At 53.0% G+C, this 18,157-nt stretch overlaps 1 protein-coding gene across 1 annotated transcript in view; it reads right to left on the bottom strand.

Moving 5' to 3' along the window:
• Window positions 1–18,157, bottom strand: part of GABBR2 (gamma-aminobutyric acid type B receptor subunit 2) — a 358,625-nt gene that overhangs the window by 74,923 nt on the left and 265,545 nt on the right. The window contains exons 9-11 of the mRNA XM_061132246.1: window positions 9,605–9,685; window positions 5,885–6,035; window positions 3,515–3,647 (exon numbers count right to left, since the gene is read on the bottom strand). Coding sequence (XP_060988229.1) covers window positions 3,515–3,647; window positions 5,885–6,035; window positions 9,605–9,685 — 365 coding nt within the window. The remainder of the gene's footprint in view (window positions 1–3,514; window positions 3,648–5,884; window positions 6,036–9,604; window positions 9,686–18,157) is intronic.

Consider the following 18,157-nt stretch of genomic DNA (forward strand, 5'->3'; position numbering starts at 1 on the left):
CAAGATTCCCTGTGGAACACAGAGCGGACGCCAGGAGGCTGTGCCTAACAGGGAGCATGATGCCCCCTTCTTCCTGCTTGCCTTGTGCCCCAGGTGGCTTCTCTGAGTCGTCCCATGAAGGCCACACCACAGTCTTGCCTGGGGCTTCGCAGGTGGCACTAGTGGTAAAGAACCTGTCTGCCAATGCAGAAGACAGAAGAGGCGCGGATTCGATCCTTGGGTCAGGAAGATACCCTGGAGCAGGGCACAGCAACCCACTCCAGTATTCCTGCCTGGAGAATCCCATGGACAGAGGCGCCTGGTGGGCTACAGTCCATGGCGTCATAAAGAATCGGACACGAGTGAAGTGACTTCAGCATGCATAGGGGTGACACAGTCGTGCATGGGGGTTTATTGTGCTCATTTTACAGACGACAAAGCTGAGGCTCAGAGGAGCTAAGTCACTCCCACAGTCTGGAGGCAGCATGTGTACGAGGTAGGGGTGAAGCTCAGGCTGTTGAAGACCGGTGCTCTCTGCACTAGGGGGCCCTGCTCCACCTCCGTCTCCCCACTTGGTGAGAGTTTACTGGGGCTGTCTGCCAGGTTCAGAAGGAACGCAATCCAAGGCACCACATGAAACAAAGAGCCAGCCCCCCTGGAACAGCAAGTGGAGGACCACCCGAATCACACCCACTGAGACGGGCACTTAGGCTCTAAATTCAAGAGCAACACTGCGGATTATTAGATAAGTGACCCTGGTGCTAACCACGTACACACTGGTGCTGACCCAGTTCAACCCACAGTAGTTATGCCTTTCCCCCACAGTCACGAATGTGGGCGCCCCCTTGCAGAGCCTCTGAAGCAGCCCTGACTGCAAACAAAGGAATCCTTGGGGTGGGGAGAACAGGCCCTAACATCTTCAGGGCCCTCATGCTCCAGCTAATGCTTATTTGTAAAGCACTTTATGCTTTATTCATGCCGCCTTGCCAGGCTTCCCAGGATAGCCTTCCCCTCACACAAGTGAGCGTGACTCCCAGGACCGGACGTCAGGCTTCATTAAAAGAAGGCACCCGGGTGTGCAGGATGTCCTCAGCCAGGCTCCCTCGTCTGCGTCACCCGTTGTCTGAAATTTGGGGCACACGGCAGGGAGCACGCGTGCCCTGACAGCCTTTGGCTCGTGAGGCGGCAGGAGCTCCGCTCTGGGAGGGATTGGCTCCCCGAGGGCTGGGACTCGGATCTCGGCACCAAAGACTGGACCTCAGGCCAGCGGCTGTGTTTCCGGGGGGCAGGTGCCAGTGACAAGGAGGCGGGAGGGACCAAGCAGAGCTCTGCCCCCCGATTCTCAGCTAGGAGATGGAGGCGGGCCCCGCGGCGCTCGGGGAGTCACTGCGAGAAGCGTAAACGAGAAGACACCAGGCTGGCCCCAGCACCATTTTCATTATTGCCGTCGTCACGGTCTCCTCAAGCGTGGGCCGGGCGTCCCCAGGGACAGAGGGGAGCGACATACTCTCCTCGTTCAGCTTTTTCAGGGTGCCTGGGGGACAGCCCCTTCCTCAGGCCTCCCTGCTGCCCAGGAAAAGCGGCCACAGACACACGCGGTGCCCATGAGCCCACAAGGCTGCACAGGGCACGTAAGTCACGCGGAGGCAGAAATGAAGGGGGACCTCATGCGCTTCACAGCATCCCCAGAGAGCAAGACACAGCCTGCAGTCACCATCCTCGTGTCAGGGGTCACACGTCCGAGGGGGCAAACCACAACCCACAGCCACGAGGCCTTCCAGCCGTCTGACGCCAGGCATGTGGGGGTGCGGTGACTCCAGACTTCACCTCCTTGGCCCCCAGAAGGGCAGAGTGAAACGGAGGCAGAATAAAAAACTCTGAGCGGGAGGCCCGAACCAGGTGAGCTCTGGAGCACGTGGGGTCTGACGGCCCTCCAGGTCCACCCCAGAGAGGAAGGCTGCCTGAGCCGCCCAGGGAGCCCCAGGGTACTGGGGACTTGACTGTGGACTTGTCAAGGGGAACCTTTCAAAGTACGTGTTGCAGGGACATCTCACTAGCCAGACAATTCATGCTGAAGTTACTGGTGGTCAACAGAGTCAGTCCAGCGTCATCATCTGCAGGAATCAGGGGAACATCATCACGGGCTCCGGGGCCCTCCCTCCGGTCCACGGGCTGTCCCAGAGTCTCGGGACCCACTGCGGTCCTGAAAGTCCAAGGTGTGGCTGGTGACCTGCCGCACATTTGGGGAGGTCCTCCTTTTGTTTATCCCTCGATGGCAACCTATACTTCATAATCATCTGGTAGTGGGCCACACTGGGACCACAGAACAGCGATCATAATCTCTTAATGAAAGGGACTGCGTCTCCCAAAATGGACCTAGATTGCTCTCAACACCTTAAAGGAAAATAACCTTAATACAAGAGTTGATTTTGGGTTAATATGGTCAACCCTGATCCTTTGCCCGTCCCTTCCAGCTAATACCGGCAGAGTATTAGATGAACTACTGCATTAGGGACAATAGAGAGACCCAAACGTCTAACCCAGTTTTGAAATATCACCGTAAAGTCCAGAAATAAATCCCAGCTGGTCATCCTCATCTTAAAAGGTCACCAAAGATACTTTCAACTGAGAGTTCTACACAATTGCTAAAAAAATTAATTTAAAAACAAAACTAACAACAACAACGACTAGGCATCAACGTTTTTAAAACAGGTTAATTTTCAAAACAACATTGCTAAAATACAGTAAATAAATTACACTGTTTTGGGCTTCCTTAAATTTATGCATTCTCAATGGGAGTGATAGTAGTTCCCAAGGGGGACAACACTGGTTCTTGAATGTGAATAAATATTACTCTTTTATGTAGAAAGTATACAGTTGCAAAGAGTAGGGCACGACGCAAGCATAAATGTATATATGTACAGCACATAAACAGACATACAGCATATCTTTGGAATTTAAATTTCAAGAATGGAAAATCAGAAAAAAGTCTAAAGAGGTTTCTTAGAGGGGCAGTTAGCAAAAAAAAAAAAAAAAAAAAAAGGGGGGGTTGAGAAACAGTGCTATTAAAAAGAGGATAAGGATCATGATCTTTTCTGCACAACTCGAAGTCATCCATGCAGACATCTCTCCTTACACTCTGTGATGGCTGTTGAGGTTGATGGGCAGAAGTGTTCCTTCTTACGTGGCTCTGACCCTGACTCCAGGCACAATGCTTTTCTGGGGAGGGGGTGATTTTTCTCCCTTGCTTTTCAAGATTACCCAGTCAATCTTAGTGGGCTGTCTTCTAGCAATGGCCTGTTAAATCCATGATCTTAATTTTACAAGCACTACTTAATTTTATAAGCAATATTCTGTTCTGGTCCGAAAGCTACACCATGCTTGCCCTGCTGAACTGCCTGAACGGCTGAACAAGTTGTCTGCCACCTGTTCATGCATTTTCACGCAATTCTGGGTTGTATCTGTATTTCTGGTGATCGTGGCCACCAAAGAAAAGCTTATATCACAAACCACTAGAACGTGCGGAATGACTTACGGTGCAAAGGGTTTCGAAAGTCTTTTCAGAGACAAAGGACCCATCAAGGCCAAAGAGAAAGATGGATGCATAGGAAAGCATTCCTCCCAGGATGATAAGGTTGTTCATATACGGACTCGACATCTTTATCAGCCTGACGAGAGAAAGAGATAACTACAGTTAACAGAACTGCTAATGTAGCTATTCCTTCAGCAAATATTTTCTGAATGTGCATCTTGTCACCAAGACTAGAGGGGGAGAGAAAAACGGAAGCCCTGGTTTCGTCCACCGCCCCCTCCCCAAGGCGCTGCCACCTCCAAGGGGCTCGTCTGCCCCTCACTAAAGGACCCAATGCTATCGATTTCTAGGTGTTGATTTTCCTGTCTTCTCGGTCAAGTTCACCTATCACTTCTCTGGGGATAGCTTGTAGTGTTGGCTTCTTCAACCATTAATTTTTAGTTTACACAAAGACATTAAGTCAAAATTTTTTTGGGGGGGCAGGGCGCTGGGTCTGGGAAGACAGCCAAATCTAGAGAATTCTGAGTTCAGCAACCTGTCACAATGCTGGGCTATACCACACTCTCCCGTGCTGAGTGGACCAGATCTAGGAGGCATACAGGTGAGAATCCAGGGCTGCTCAGAGCTGCGGTCATCGGGCGGTGAGCCAGCATTACCGGGGCTGCCTGAAGCTCACACCGTCCAGAGCACAGACAGGGCCACCGCACAGCGCCTCTCAGCACCAGATGACGGGGGGGATGGGGTCCCCACCCCCGCTCTCCCCGTCTTCAGCAGGCTGTGTTAAACCATCAGACGGCTGCCGTTTACCCTCAGAGGTGCCTGGCTCCCCAGCACACTCTGTTCAGAATGTCCTGGACTTTCAGGTGCCCCCATGGTCCAGGTGATCTTTTGCAGACTGCAATTATAATGTTGTTCCCTGAGCATTTCTTTTGCATTCTGCAGTTCTGTTTATCCTTCCACACTTAAATGCAGCGTCAAAGTACTAATAGGCGAGAGATAAAAGACCGGCTATCAATTGTGGACCCCCCCATGGGCTTTTGAATTAGGAGCCCTAAGTCCAGCAAGCGCCTGTGTAACCCCTCAAGGCACACCCCCAGCAGTCCAATTAGCACACTGAGTTTCCTCTCCTATAAAAGCACAGACGTCCTTGACTAGGGCACATGCAAAGCTGAGAGGGGGCTGCGTCCCTGAAGGTCCTTTTGCACACCATGAACCCCTAAGGCTCCTTCATTCTTATTACCATAGGAAGCTGGGGAGGGGAGAGGCCAGGAGTCCAGGCAGGCTTCCTGAGTGGGGCAGACCCTAAGGATGAGCAGCATTAAGGCAAAAGGAGACGAGAGCGGCAGAGGATGAGATGGTTGGATGGCATCACCTACTCAATGGACAAGAGTTTGAGCAAACTGTGGGAGATGGTGAGGGACAGGGAAGCCTAGCGTGCTGCAGTCCACGGGGTCACAAAGGCATTAGGAAGAGAGAAGAGGGGGGGATCTGAAACTACAGGGACATCTATTTCCTATCTCTTTGCAGACTCTTTAATCTGCAAAAAATTTATACAGAAGCCAGCCTACTGGAAAGAGTAACCCCCAGGAGGCCAAGAGGGGGCAGTTAAGGAATTAGAGGAGCATAGTCATACTACAGGGACCGCGTGCTGCTCTGGTGAGAACTCTTGCAACTTGTAGGAAGGAAATCTAACACTGAGAGCTGACTATGTGCTCAGACCTTGCACCAAGTGCTAACAGGCATGGTCATCATTTAAGGTCCTGCAGCCCGGGAGGCTACCCTGTGTGGCTTCTGGGCCCGATGTCGGCAGAGCCGCCCCGCTGGGGATAGGCACGGGCCTGTGAGCTTGATGGCCCACACGCTGAGCCCCTGCTCAGCACTCCTGCAGCAAGGCGGGGAGCAGGGTGCGGGGATCTGCCGTGGAAACCAGAGAAGATGGCCATCCTCCGTGAAACCACTGCCTGGGGCGGCGGCCCGTTCTACCCCCGGCTGACCAGAATAACTCAGAAAGTGAGCTGCTCTCCTCCGGAGATGGAAGGGCAAGTGTGCGGGAAACCCAGGGGATGGCCTCTGCCCCACGCAGCAGTGCAGTCTCGGGTGATGGCGCTCCAGCCTCCACCACTGAGCCAGCAAGGTCTTGCGGAACTGGGATCATTATTCCAGGGTCAGTTGAGGCGATGAAGGAGGTCACTTCCTGCCCATGATGTGCTGTACGGATGGGGATGCCCTGACTGACCTCAGTGGTCCCCTTGCGGCAGCGCTTCCTGAAGGCCTCGGGCAGTGGGGCAAAGACGTGTGCGGGATTCTACACTTTGTCTACGAGGCTTGTCAATCCAGAAAGCGCTATCCAGGAGAAGGGCCTGAGTGACTTACTTCTGATTCCGATTCTTGATGTTGAAGAAAAGAAAAGCGCTGGCCATGATCATTCCCAGGATGGTAAGGGCGGAGAGGATGCTGTAGAGAGGCAGGGAGATCTTACGAAGCTGCTCCAGGATGATGGTCTTGTCCTTTGGCGGTTCGGACCCTAGAAGATCAAGGAAAAGGCGTGAGATGAGTCCAGTGCCCACATCAGACCCCGAAAACACCCCTGCCTGGCTGTCCTTGGCACTGGCCCCCTGCACACAGTCTGCGCAGCACGTGTCCCTGGGCGAGCGGACCCCAGCGGCTGGCCGGTGTGCCCAGCAGGGAGCCTACGTCAGGACTTCTTTCTTTCTCAAAACAGAATCAGTAAGGGATTTGTGATGCATTTAATAGCCATTAGCCATTAGAAGACTAGAATTTGATTTGGTCTACCACCATGTTGAAAAACCATCACCGTTTATTCCCCAAAAGGTACTAGTGGTTTGGAAGGGGCAGGGCTGGGTGCTGGGAGTGGGTACCCCTGGGTGCCTCTGAGGATGAGGAACTCGGCTTGAGCTCTCAGGGATTCTGTTCCAACACATGATCAAGGTGTCAAGGGCTGGACACCTTGCCTGTCAACTCCATGAGACATACAGGTGCTCTGGCTGTGGATTTTTCTGCCTCAAGGTCACTATGTTACAAAAGCTCTTTCAGGTTTTCCACTCTCATAAGACTCACTAACTGCGGGAGGCAGAAGCGATGGGCAGTCCTTCCCCTCCCCGCGGTGCCAGGACCGGACAGAAACTGTAGGATTCATCCTGCCATGTGACTGCGGCGATGGCCCTGCTTATTTTTCAGGGACACCAGGCACCTGGGGGGAGCTGCGAGGGCCTCAGAGTAAACTCACCTTTATGGGTGGTGGCAAAATCGTCCTGTTCTACCAGGAACAGACTGCAGGGACACCCCCTCCTCACCTTCCCACCCCTCGTTTCTTACAAATCCCCCCTTTTGCAGTTGCTATTTCAGGCCAGGTTTCTGCTGTGGGACTGTGAAACTTTGGAGTGTATCTCCCAGTGTGGAAATGTGGAACCAGCCAGAGGCTCAAAAGCGCTCAAGCCTGGGGGAACCACCAGGATTCACGGTGACCCCACCAGGGCTGTGCCAGCCTCGGTTATGCCTCCACTCCCAGGAGACGAGCAGAGGATGGGCAGATGGGGTTGCAGGAACCGAGAACTCCCCTGAACACCTGTGTTTAGAAACTCTGTAGCAAGTTCAAGTGTGTTTGGAAACATTCCGTGGATAAAAAGAGGATGGACCATCTAAACAGTAGAGGGGAGCTGTTAGGTTCAAAAGCAGCTAAGACGCCTCCGGCTTGATTAATGTAAAGCATTAAGCACATCTATGCAAGGTAATACATGAGCGACTTTGAGGGCCAAAAGCCAAGGCAAAAGCACACTCAAGGTGACAGAGGTAACCCCTGGAAAACTTTCCTGCTACCTCCCCCACTCCTCTCCTCTCCCCATCCCCCGCCCCGACACGCAGCGTGGGCTGCACTGTCCAAGAGCCTTCTGGGTAGAGAGGATTCTTCCCCTTTGACGGGCTGAGGGAGCAGTTTTCCAGGGGCTAAGTGGTTTTTATAGAGAGGGGCAGAGCTGGCCGGACTGGAGCCCGGCTCGGCCTCGCCAGAAGCCTGTGCCCTAAGCACGCTGCCCGTGGTGCTGGGTGCGGGGGTGAGCACCAGACGCAGGGAGGCCGGAGCGGGGAGCAGGGAGCGGGGCGCAGGCTCGCCCCGCGGGCCCAGGACAGGCTACAGAGAGGAGACGGGTGGGAGCCGAGTCTCGGGGGAAGGTGGGCAGTTGGCTGTTTGTGAGGGAGACATGGACGAAGGGGGCGTGCTGGCAGTGGGCCCGGTGCAGGCGAAGGCACGTTGGCAGAATTGTCAGCAGTCCTGTCTCGGAGGCTGCGGAGGGGAGACACAGAAGTGGGGGCAGGGTGCCATCCTGGGGGTCCGGACCCGCCCTCCCTGTGAGCAACGGGGGCCGCGTGAGCCTCGGAGTGGGCCGTCTTTCACTGCAATGTGACGGTCAAGGGCACAACAGGCTTGAGGGGGCTGGACTGGGGGTGGGTGGGTAAGACCCGGCGGCTGGATGAAAGCTGAGCCCAGGCGGGGTGCGGACAGGAGAGCTGGGCTCTGCCCTGCGTCCAGAGGCGTCCTGACTCGGCTCTGGGCTCAAAGGCTGGTCATCCACCCTTGGGGAGGCACGGGGAAGCTCTAAGAAGCAGGAGGTGAGACAGGAACAGCGGCTGCCTCAGGGTCACCTTGGCCTCATGCTTCCTAACGAGAACCAGCTACTATCCCGGCGGGGCTGTTAACGCTTTTCGCTCACATTTTCCCTCTCAGTTATGTTTTGTGTTTTTTAGTTTATTTTTTGTTTGATTTTTTCTTTCAGTTTGTAAACCCAGAATCCTTATTCAGCAAACCCAGATCTCCCGCGTCCAGGAGCAAATAGCCCCGTCTTGGGGATCAGACTCTCGTGGTTAGAACTGGCTTTGTCTCTCACAGGCTGTGTGAATTTGGGGTTTTCTGAGCCTTTTTCTCATCTGTACAACAGGGATGACGGGACTCACCCAACCACCTTTCAGAATTTTTCTGTGGCTCCACGAGGTAATAGGTGACTACGGGCTTGGCGACAGCTCCCTCAGGTGGGAGCAGGAAGATCACACCTCCTCTCTGAGACCACCTGGAGCTGGGGGGAATCCCACAGATCCAAAAGCGAGCCAAACGATTCATGGGATCGCCTTTTCTGGTGGTTTTGGATTTAGGAAGGAACTCCAGGTACAGAAAGCCAGATGTCTATTCTTTGCATTCCCGGTGGAATCAAAGTAACAACATCCTGGTGCTGTGGGGATGCAAGCTTCCTTCCCAGACACTCCATGACGAGGCTGGCCATCTACCAGTCCCCCATCTATCCATCCATCCACCCACCTGTCCTTCCACCCATCCATCCACCCACTTCCTCACTGACTAATACGCTCACCCATTCACTCATTTATTCACCCACCCACCCATCCACTGACTTGATCAATCATGAATTATTTTTTTATCACACATCACTGAGCCCCCAACATGTGCCAGACCCCGGCTGGTGCTGGGAATTTAAAGTCAAATAGGATCCAGTCAGGGAGCTCAAGGTCGAATAGCCTAGTGATTTCAATGCAAAGGGACGGTGGCCATGGGAGGGACAGAGATGAAGGACTGTGGAAGCAAAGAGAAGAGCGCCGTGAACTCAGGTGGGGGCCACCAGGGCAGGCTGAACGGAGGAGGAGTCATCTATCTGGTTCTCGGTGCTGAGGAGGAGTTCTCCAGCAGAAGAGAGGGAACAGTCTTCCCAGAAGAGCAGCAGGTGGAGAGGCCTGATTACCAGCCCATCCACATCTTCTCCGAGGGGGAGACACAGCAACATTTAACTGGGCCACACGTGAAAAGGATCACTCCTGGTGACTCGGTGGTTGAAACACAGATGCCTTGGTGAGAGCTAGCACTCCACGCAGATACAAGTGGCCCGTCCCAGGGGCTGGGACCCAGTTCCCATGTGAGCGAGGGTGGCCCATCCTCAGGGAGTGAGTGGACTGAGGATGTTCCCTCTTTCCCCTGAAACCAGTGACTCTGAGCTTGTCCCCAGCTCTCAGACAATGCCCAGGCCTGGGAGGACCTGAGCAGGCCCCCTCCTCTGAGAAGTCCACCTGCCTTACCTTGGAACCTAATGGTGTCGTTGATGATCTCCAGCGTGTCAGCCACGGCATTGTATTCTCCCACCTTCACCTCCCGGCTGTCTGCGGGAAACAAGGGGTCGTGGCTGGTTAGATCCGAGTCCTGCGTTTGTGGTCTGGGTGCTCCTGTCTCAGCGCTTGCTTGTCCGCAGGCCCCAGCTATATTCTTGCAGGCTTTTCCTTTACCCCAGGGCTTTTTCCAGGTGGACTCACGAGACATCCAACCTGTTCTGGGCTGGGACACTCTCTCACATGGCTCATCAGCTGGTCATTCATTCTCTGCCATACATCTATGGATAGGGAGTCTATCCCCCACCAAGAACCAGACGCTCCGCCTGTTACCAAGTCTTCTGTGCATTATGGAGCTGAATGCTTTCTCTGTAACTTTACTCTGCCATCTGGCTCTGCCCTCCAGGACCACACAGACCACCCCCGCTTCCTCTGCCCCGGGAGAGCTCTAGAGACTTGAAGACAAAAACGCATCACCCCCCTGGCCGTAGCCCCGAACCCCACCTTTTGTTGTTGTTTAGCTGCTAAGTCGTGTCCGACTCTTTTGTGACCCCATGGACTGGGGCCCACCAGGCTCCTCTGTCCATGGCATTCTCCCAGCAAGAATGCTGGAGTAGGTGGCCATTTCCTTCTCTGGGGGATCTTCCCGACCCAGGGACTGAACCCACGTCTCCTGCATTGCAGGCAGATTGTTTATCACTGAGCCACCAGGGAAGCCCCCGCCCTCCAACCTCAGTGCCCACGGATCACCGGGATGGAGACATCCTCGGGTCTGGAGCTGGAGGAGCAGGGGTGGGGGGTGGAGAGAGCTGGGGTCACTAGCACTGAGCATCATCACTGAACATCATTTCTACTTCCCACCATAACCAGGCCCAAACTTAGACCACACCTCACAATATCACTGTCTGATAGGGTGTAGAAGGACTGACCAATACCCTTCAGGCATGATCTAAAGTCATGGAAGTAGTCAGCAACAAGTAGACAGGACAACCCCCTCCTTCATTCTGCACCTTATATTCCTATTAATTCATCCTGAGGCAAAATTCACATCCTTCAGAGGCTGCACTGCTCTATGTTACACCCAGCACCAAGCCTCTTTTATACTTCCCTATTCTCGGTTCCTCCATATATACGCACTTGTTCAGGTATCTTTTCAGATCCAAGTGATCCATGTGAATTTGCCTTTATCTTTGATACCATTCTGTTGGCAGGTTCAGATCATGACGAAGACTTGCACAGGGTGGTGGTAGGAGGAGTGGAGAGGTGGGGATGAGATTTGACAAGTTTTTTTTCTCCAGGTAAAATGTGGACCACTGGGTGATCAGTGGGTGGAGAAGATGGGGAACAGGGGAATGAAGCAAATGAGGGGGCTCAGGGCAATTCCCAATGGGGAGCCCAGGAGAGGTCAAAGAAGGTGGAAAGATGACAAGTTCCAGTTTGGACATGCTGAGCTTGAGGATCATTGGGACAGAGATATCCCTGGGTCTGGAGCTGGGGGAGCAGGGGTGAGGGGTGGAGAGAGCTGGGGTCATTAGAATGTAAACTGGGAGTTGGAGCAGGGGGCAGGAAGGAGACCTCCAGGGACGGTGCCAAGGGAGAGGAGAAGAGGACCGAGGGCAGACCCTGGGGAGCACCGATCTCTGGGGTGGGCAGAGCAAAGGCGAGGCAAAGAGACTGGGGAAGAGGGGCCGGGACGCCAGGATACAGTGGGCGCGAGGAAAGGCACAGCTTCATGAGGGAGCTGGCCAGCCATGCCACATGCCACCAAGACAGGGACAAGGATCCCTTGAACAGAAGGTTCATTCAAGGTGGGGTGAGAGGCAGAGAGACAAAGGCAAGGAGTAGAGAGTGGGCCCCGGAGCTGAGCAGACTGGGACAGGGTGGCGGGTTGGCGGGGAAGGGCCAAGGGGATTCAACTTTATGTGCCTGTCCTCGTTTAGTTCTCACAGTTGTGTGGAGTTGAGTGGTTTCAGTCCCACTTTACAGATGAGAAAACTGAGGCTCAGGCAGGTTACAGCCTTGCCTAGGGCCCCACTGATCCTCAGAGCAGAGTTGAGGCTCAGACCCAGGACTGTTTAGACATGTGGCTACCTCAATGGGACCTCTGAGAGGTGACAGCGGGCCTGAGCTGCCCACTCCCTGGACCACCTGGGCATTCTGAGTGTAATAACTACAGAGAGGAGTGCCCACCTGCCCACCAGCAGGGCAGACCCTGGTGCTCAGAATGCCCAAGGGTCATAAGGAGACACGGCAGCAGGAACTCCAAGACCGTGGCTGGGGGAGCTGCCCCCGGGGGCTCTGGCTCTCAGCGGATTTCTCTGCAGAGATGCAGGTGTGCTGCTGGTTCCTTATAAAAATTCAGGAAACGAAACGGAATCCCACCGGCCACATTTCCGCCTGCCTTCCTTTGACTGTGGGGTGGAACACAGGGCTGTGAAAGTCACTTCCTTCTCCCTGCAAAGGTCTCCCTGCCACTCGTGGGGGGGCCTCATGCTGTGTAGGCGGCTGTCACTTGCCGGGGTCACCCAGCTCCTAAATGTCACATTAGCAGACTCTGCTGGGAGCTCCAGCATCCCTGCTCTGGCCTTTTGAAGTCTCAGCCCTAATCAGCTCCCACTGCTCAGAGGAGGCTCTGATTTATTTATTTGGTGTGGGGAGGCAGCACATGAAATATGCAGGCTGATTGGAATAAATCACCAGGAGCCGGAAAGCGGTGTGGCTGGCACCTCACCGCGCCCCCAGCCGCACAGCCCGCCCCTCTGACTCACACACCCCACTGTGTCCTGTGGCACCAAAATAATACTCAGCTTCCTGCGACGGCCACAATCACCGTAATCTCTCCCTGGGGGCGCTGCTTGGAGGCTGGGGGAGGGGAGCGTCACACATTCCTGCATCCAGAGTTTCCCAGCAAACCCTGAATCAGGCATAATTCACCCCAGTCTGCAGGTGAGGGAGGAGCCTCAAGTTGGTAAGTGAATAGTGAGTGCCACATGCTGGGCAGCGACTAAGGAGTTGCCTGAACTTGAGTCTCAGTTCTGAATTCAGAGCATCTTCGCTACGCGTACTGAGCAACTCGGGCTGCTGGTTATTCAGCCTATGCTTATTGAGTGCCTACTGCATGCCAGGCCCCGCCTAAGCTATTTCATAATGAAGAATCCCTCAAAAGAGCAGGTGGTAGAAGGTTAGCTATGTTCTCTCCCCTGACCGAGCTGACCTTGGACATCTGGGTGCTGAAGGCTGTTTATATTAAATCCCTTAATCACTTCATTCATTCAATAAACGTTGGGGTGCTAGCTCTGCGTTAAAGTTACAAAGATTAAAAAATAATTCATAATCTCTGACCTTGTGGTTTCGTGACTGTGACCTCACCCAGCTCTACTGGGTGGGCAAAATCTTCCCAAGTGCAGGTCCTACGTCCCTTCCCGCTGCGCCCTGCGAGCGGCTGGGCTCTCAGAGAGGCCGTGAGGACCGCAGAGGAGGCTCCAGGCAGCTTCTGGCCCGGGGCCTCATCACAGCAAGTGCTCAGTAAGCTGCAGCTATTGAGTCACGACAACAGTAACCGTGAGCTATCTGTGGGGTTCCTGAACACGCTGTCACTACACTACGGCGCTTCCTTACTGCCGTTGTTTCCCACAAGGGTCTCTCCGCTTGGAAGGTGGCTTTCCCCTCCCGCTAGCACACCAACACGTCCGAATCCTATTCACCTCTTCCAGGAAGGCTTCCCCGAGAACTGCTCCTCTCCAGACGCTGTGGGCTCAGGACGCTGGGTGACATGTGAGCTATGCTGGAGCCGTGCCCTTGGTGTGCCCAGGCCTTGGGACCTGAAGTCTCGCTTCGGCGGTCCTGGGCAGCACTGGGGCCCCTCCCCGGCACTCGGCCCAGCCAACCCCACCCCGCCTGGCTCCCAGGGGGAGGATGGTATCCCCGGTGTTTCTCCCTTCACCCACAGCCCAGCCAGGTGGTGACCACGAGAGGTGGGCACTTGCAACTTTTAACTCTGGGAGTCCTCGGTAACTGTTGTGCAAAGAACATCAACCACTCATGCCGACCTGCAGACGGCAGCACAGGGGACTATGGACAGGCTAGAAAGAGGACTCACAGGGGCAGAGAGAGCAGAGCAGGGTGGCGGGGAAGGGGCCGTGGACTTGCATCTGCCACTGGCTCGCTTCCCTGCCCGCCTGTCCTGCTGGAAGTTGCTGCTGACTTATCGTGTGATCCTGGACAGATCATTCTCTTTTTCTGGGCCTCAGTTTCTCCACCCACAAGCAGGGGTTCCAGTAGTTCTCAGTCCTGGCCAGGCACTAGAGTCACCTGGGGAATTTATAGAAAATTCAGATGCCTGGGTCCCAACATGGATCCATTATATTAAAATTTCCCGTTGCGGGTGGGGTCGGCTGGGGTTGAAGGGTGAACCCTGTGGCAGTACTTTTAAAAGCTCCCTAAGTTGACTAACGCATAACTAGAGTTGAAAACCGCTGGATAAAACCAAGAACCCTGCAGCACTGACACTTTCTGTTCTCAGAGGCTCAAAATACTGTAAAACGCAGAATCCCTTTTCCTGTAGGTAGGATAATACCGGCTCCTTGTTGTGGTGCCAAAAAAAAAAAAGTGTTTTCCTAGAAAAGTGCATTTTTAATTTTTCTTTATTTCAAACTTTGGATTTGGATGATACATAAAGAAAATAAGTCCTATTGGTGAAAATTAGGCTGCCGGAAAAAGTCCAGTCTGAAAATACTCTCTGGCTGTGGGCCTGAGAGCATCCACAAGACAGCTGGGGGCCGCTTAAGTCACAGAGTGACCCTGCCTCCCTCCTGCCTGAAGCCCGCGGGTGGGAGGGCCATACGTACGGTCGCCCACCTCCTGCTGCAGCTGGGACCCCACATCCTGCTTCCTGTTCTCTATTCCCCTCCCCACCAAAGGTTCATTCTTCCTCAATGGACTCAAGGTCTGCACTGTGGAAGTATGCATGTGCGCTCAACCCGTTCAGTCATGTCTGACTTTTCATGAGCCCATGGTTTGTAGCCTGCCAGACTCCTCCGTCCATGGGATTCTCCAGGCAAGAATAGTGGAGTGGGTTGCCAGGCCTTCCTCCAGGGGATCTTCCCGACTCAGAAATTGAACCCCCATCTCCTGCGTCTTCTGCAGATTCTTAACCCACTGAGCTACCTGGGAAGCCCGAGGGAAGTATATGTGTTCTTTAAGGTTTCATTGTTGTTGCAAACATCTAGAAACGTAAAACTCTGAGATGTAAAACAGAAGACAATCTTGGCTCAGCGAGAATCAAAGATTCTATAAAATTACTCCATTCTAGGACTCAGGAAAAGGAAAGAGCTCTGGTTGGAGGATAGGGCCCCTGGAAGGGGTCTTGGTTTTGCCGTCTTCTCAGTAACGAGTCCTGGAGAAGTGCCCTCCTCTGCCTGGGTGTTGATAAAACAAGTGGGCTAGATGGGGAAATCTCTGTGCCCTCCTGCTCTTGTTCCACGATTCTGCAACTGCTCTGAAGGGTCTTCCTCACTCCAAACTGAAGTGTGCACCTGAGACTTCCCCTCCCAGTCCTGGCTCTGCCTGGGGCCACACATCATAGCCACTCCCACTCCTGACCAGGCTTCAGAGACAGGGATATGGCGATTTTGAGTCTTGATTCTGCTTTTCTCCAGGTTGGCCAGCCATCCCTCGGGAAGTGATTTTTTACTCCCTTGACCCACCCACCCCATGGACAGAGCAGCCTGGCGGGCTACAGTCCGTGGGGTCACAAAGACTTGGACACAATTGAGGGATTGAGCAGGCATGCACACACCCCATCCCGTGAAGTCTGGTCACTGCCTGTGGACAGGAGCTAGACGGTCACTGTCTTCCCACGGGGCGCAAGCAGGTCTCAGCAGAACCTCTCAGCAGCACCAGGCAGAGAGGGCTCCCTTGGCCTGGGGCCCTCCCCCGCAAATCGTCTCTATCACAAACAGACGCCATTGCCACATTTTTAATAAGTTAACTTCATCGACATTTGTTTTGAGATTTTTAACAGGCTAAGTGGACACTGGCCAAATGCCCCAGGAGTATGATACTTTTGCCATGGGTAGACTTGTCCACTGATTTATGCAAACTGTCCCAGAGACAAAAGCTGAATACCTGGGGAGACACAGAACATGGACAGACACAATGGGCTATTTGCGTCTAAAACACCTTTCCTCACTTCTTCTTGGCTAACTCCCGCTGGTCCTTTAGAGTTTATCTTGAATGCTGCCTCTCCCAGGTAGCTTTCCTGGAATCTGCCAAGTGGAGCAGATTCAGACTTTCCTCTGAATGCCCTTATCACCTGTATCACTCAGGTGGGGGTCCTGTGTCTGCCCCCCTACTAGACCAGGGTTCCCTGATGGCGAGGGCTATGTGTTGTTCATCTCAGTACCCCGTGCTGTGCTGATGCCAGGAAATGACCACTGAGAAACTTCAAAAGCCCAAAGTGTAGGATGGAAAAAAAAAAAAAAAAACAAAGGAATGAAAATTAGTACATCAAAATTAAGAACTTCCGTTCAATAGGGACTTTAAGTCTAGAGACAAATGACCGAACGGGAGATCTTTATATCTTCTAAAGCCCCAATAAGGAGCTGAAATCGAAATTATGTGAGGAACTCTTGCAAATCAACAAGATAAAGACAATACCTCAAAATAAAAGTGGTCCAAGGATCAGAACCGACAATGAACAACAAATGGCTGACAAGCACAGAAAGAAATGCCCAAACTCATCAGTAATCAGAGACAAATGATACCTAAAACCACAGCAAAATATTCCTTTATGTCTTTAGACTGGCAAACAATGAGAGAGCTGGGAAACACCAGCTGAAGGTGGGAGGCAGGGACATGAACTCCGCATGCTGGGAGGAGCTGCGGGGCCAGGGACATTTCTGAGAGCTGTCTGGCAAATCTTAGGCATGTTTAGTGTTGACACATCTTCTGACCCAACAATTCAGCTCACGGGCATTTGTCCTCAAGAAACGCCCAGTTGGGTTCACAGGGAGCATGTACAAGGACACTCATTACGTGTGGAGGCAGGGAGTTGAAGGTGATCTAGGTGGTGTCATCAGGGGAGTTGGAGGGCTACGTCCTGTGAGGGCCACAGCCTAGATGTACACCCGGCCATGTGGAGTAGCTTAAAAGCAAAGTGCTGAGTGGGAAAAGAAAGAAACATCCAGTTGCCTCGATGCAAAGTCAAAACATGCACACAAAACAGCAAACCACATTTTGCAAGGACACATACAAACACAAAAGATGCATTAAACGTTGAGAATGCTTGCCTTTCTTGGGGTAGGCGGGAGTGGCAGATGAGAATAAACAAGGGAAATAAAGGTATAACCAAACAAGCAGAGGGGCTTCCACGGACCAGTGATAACAACATTCCACGGAATGAGGAGTGGGAAGTGTGTTCTGAGGAAGCAAGCCAGCACCCTGCTCAGGCAGTTCTGGACGTGGGAAACCTGGGATCATCGTGAGGAGCGTCCGTGAGAAGCAGAAAGCCAGTAGCTGTCATGGCTCTTATCTGTGCTAGTCACTGAGCCAGGCTCGTTCAAAAACTCAGGTCAGTGGATGCTCACCGTTACTTTTAAGCAAGAAAAACCTTTCATGTCACTACTTTAACTCATTATTGACCAGAGAGGTATTAACACACCCTTTCTTAGCCAACTGTTATTCACAGGAGGTATCTCAATACTCACTTGCATAACAAATCGCCAGTCACAGGTGTTAGTTTCTGCAAAAATCGCCTGGTCAATAATGTGTTAAAATAAGTGCTAAAATCATGGCTCAGATAAGCCACAGAGCATGGCTAGCAATGATTAGGTATGCCTGCTTCGAAGCTCATAAACTTTCCACATAATAGGAGGTGAGTTCCCTGTCACTGGAGGCATTCAAGCAGAGGCAATGCTGTAAAGAAAAGTCAGGGTTCCCCTCAACATGGAGTGTTTGTGGCTCAATGAAAGACAAGGTCTGCTAAATAATTCTGTCTTTCCAAGCCATCTTCCTTGAGCTCCAAGAAAAAACAAGCCCTGGATCATGAGGCCTGGGAGGCATCAAGCTCAGGGTCAGACTTCCAGCCATTTCCGCTGACCCACAACCCATCAGGTGTAACCTGCAGTTGAGTGGACTATGTCTCCACTCAACCACGTCAAGCTAAGTGGCAGTCCAACAGACTGCGCTTTCCAAACCCACGGCTTAGTGAAGAGGGCTGCGATACATGCCTTCACGGAAGGAGAAGGATGTTAAAAAATCAGCCTTGAGTTTCAAACTGGAGTCAAACTAGCTCCGAAAGTTTTCTAGTAGGTTCTTGGAAATGATCTTCCCTCCTGGGCCGGGCACTGGCACCGGCCCAGGGAGATGATGAAGCCCCTGCGGGGAGGGGCTGTATCTTATTCAACTTGGCTTTCCCAGAGGGGCTGCTAGAGCACCTGGCAGATGCTCAGGAAATGAACACTGAATAGAACCTTATCTGTTACCCTGAAGACCAAACGGTAATTAATGTTTGCAAATGGGGAGGAC

This window comes from Dama dama, chromosome 29 (genome assembly GCF_033118175.1).
Source record: "Dama dama isolate Ldn47 chromosome 29, ASM3311817v1, whole genome shotgun sequence".
Classification (NCBI taxonomy): Eukaryota; Metazoa; Chordata; class Mammalia; order Artiodactyla; family Cervidae; genus Dama; species Dama dama.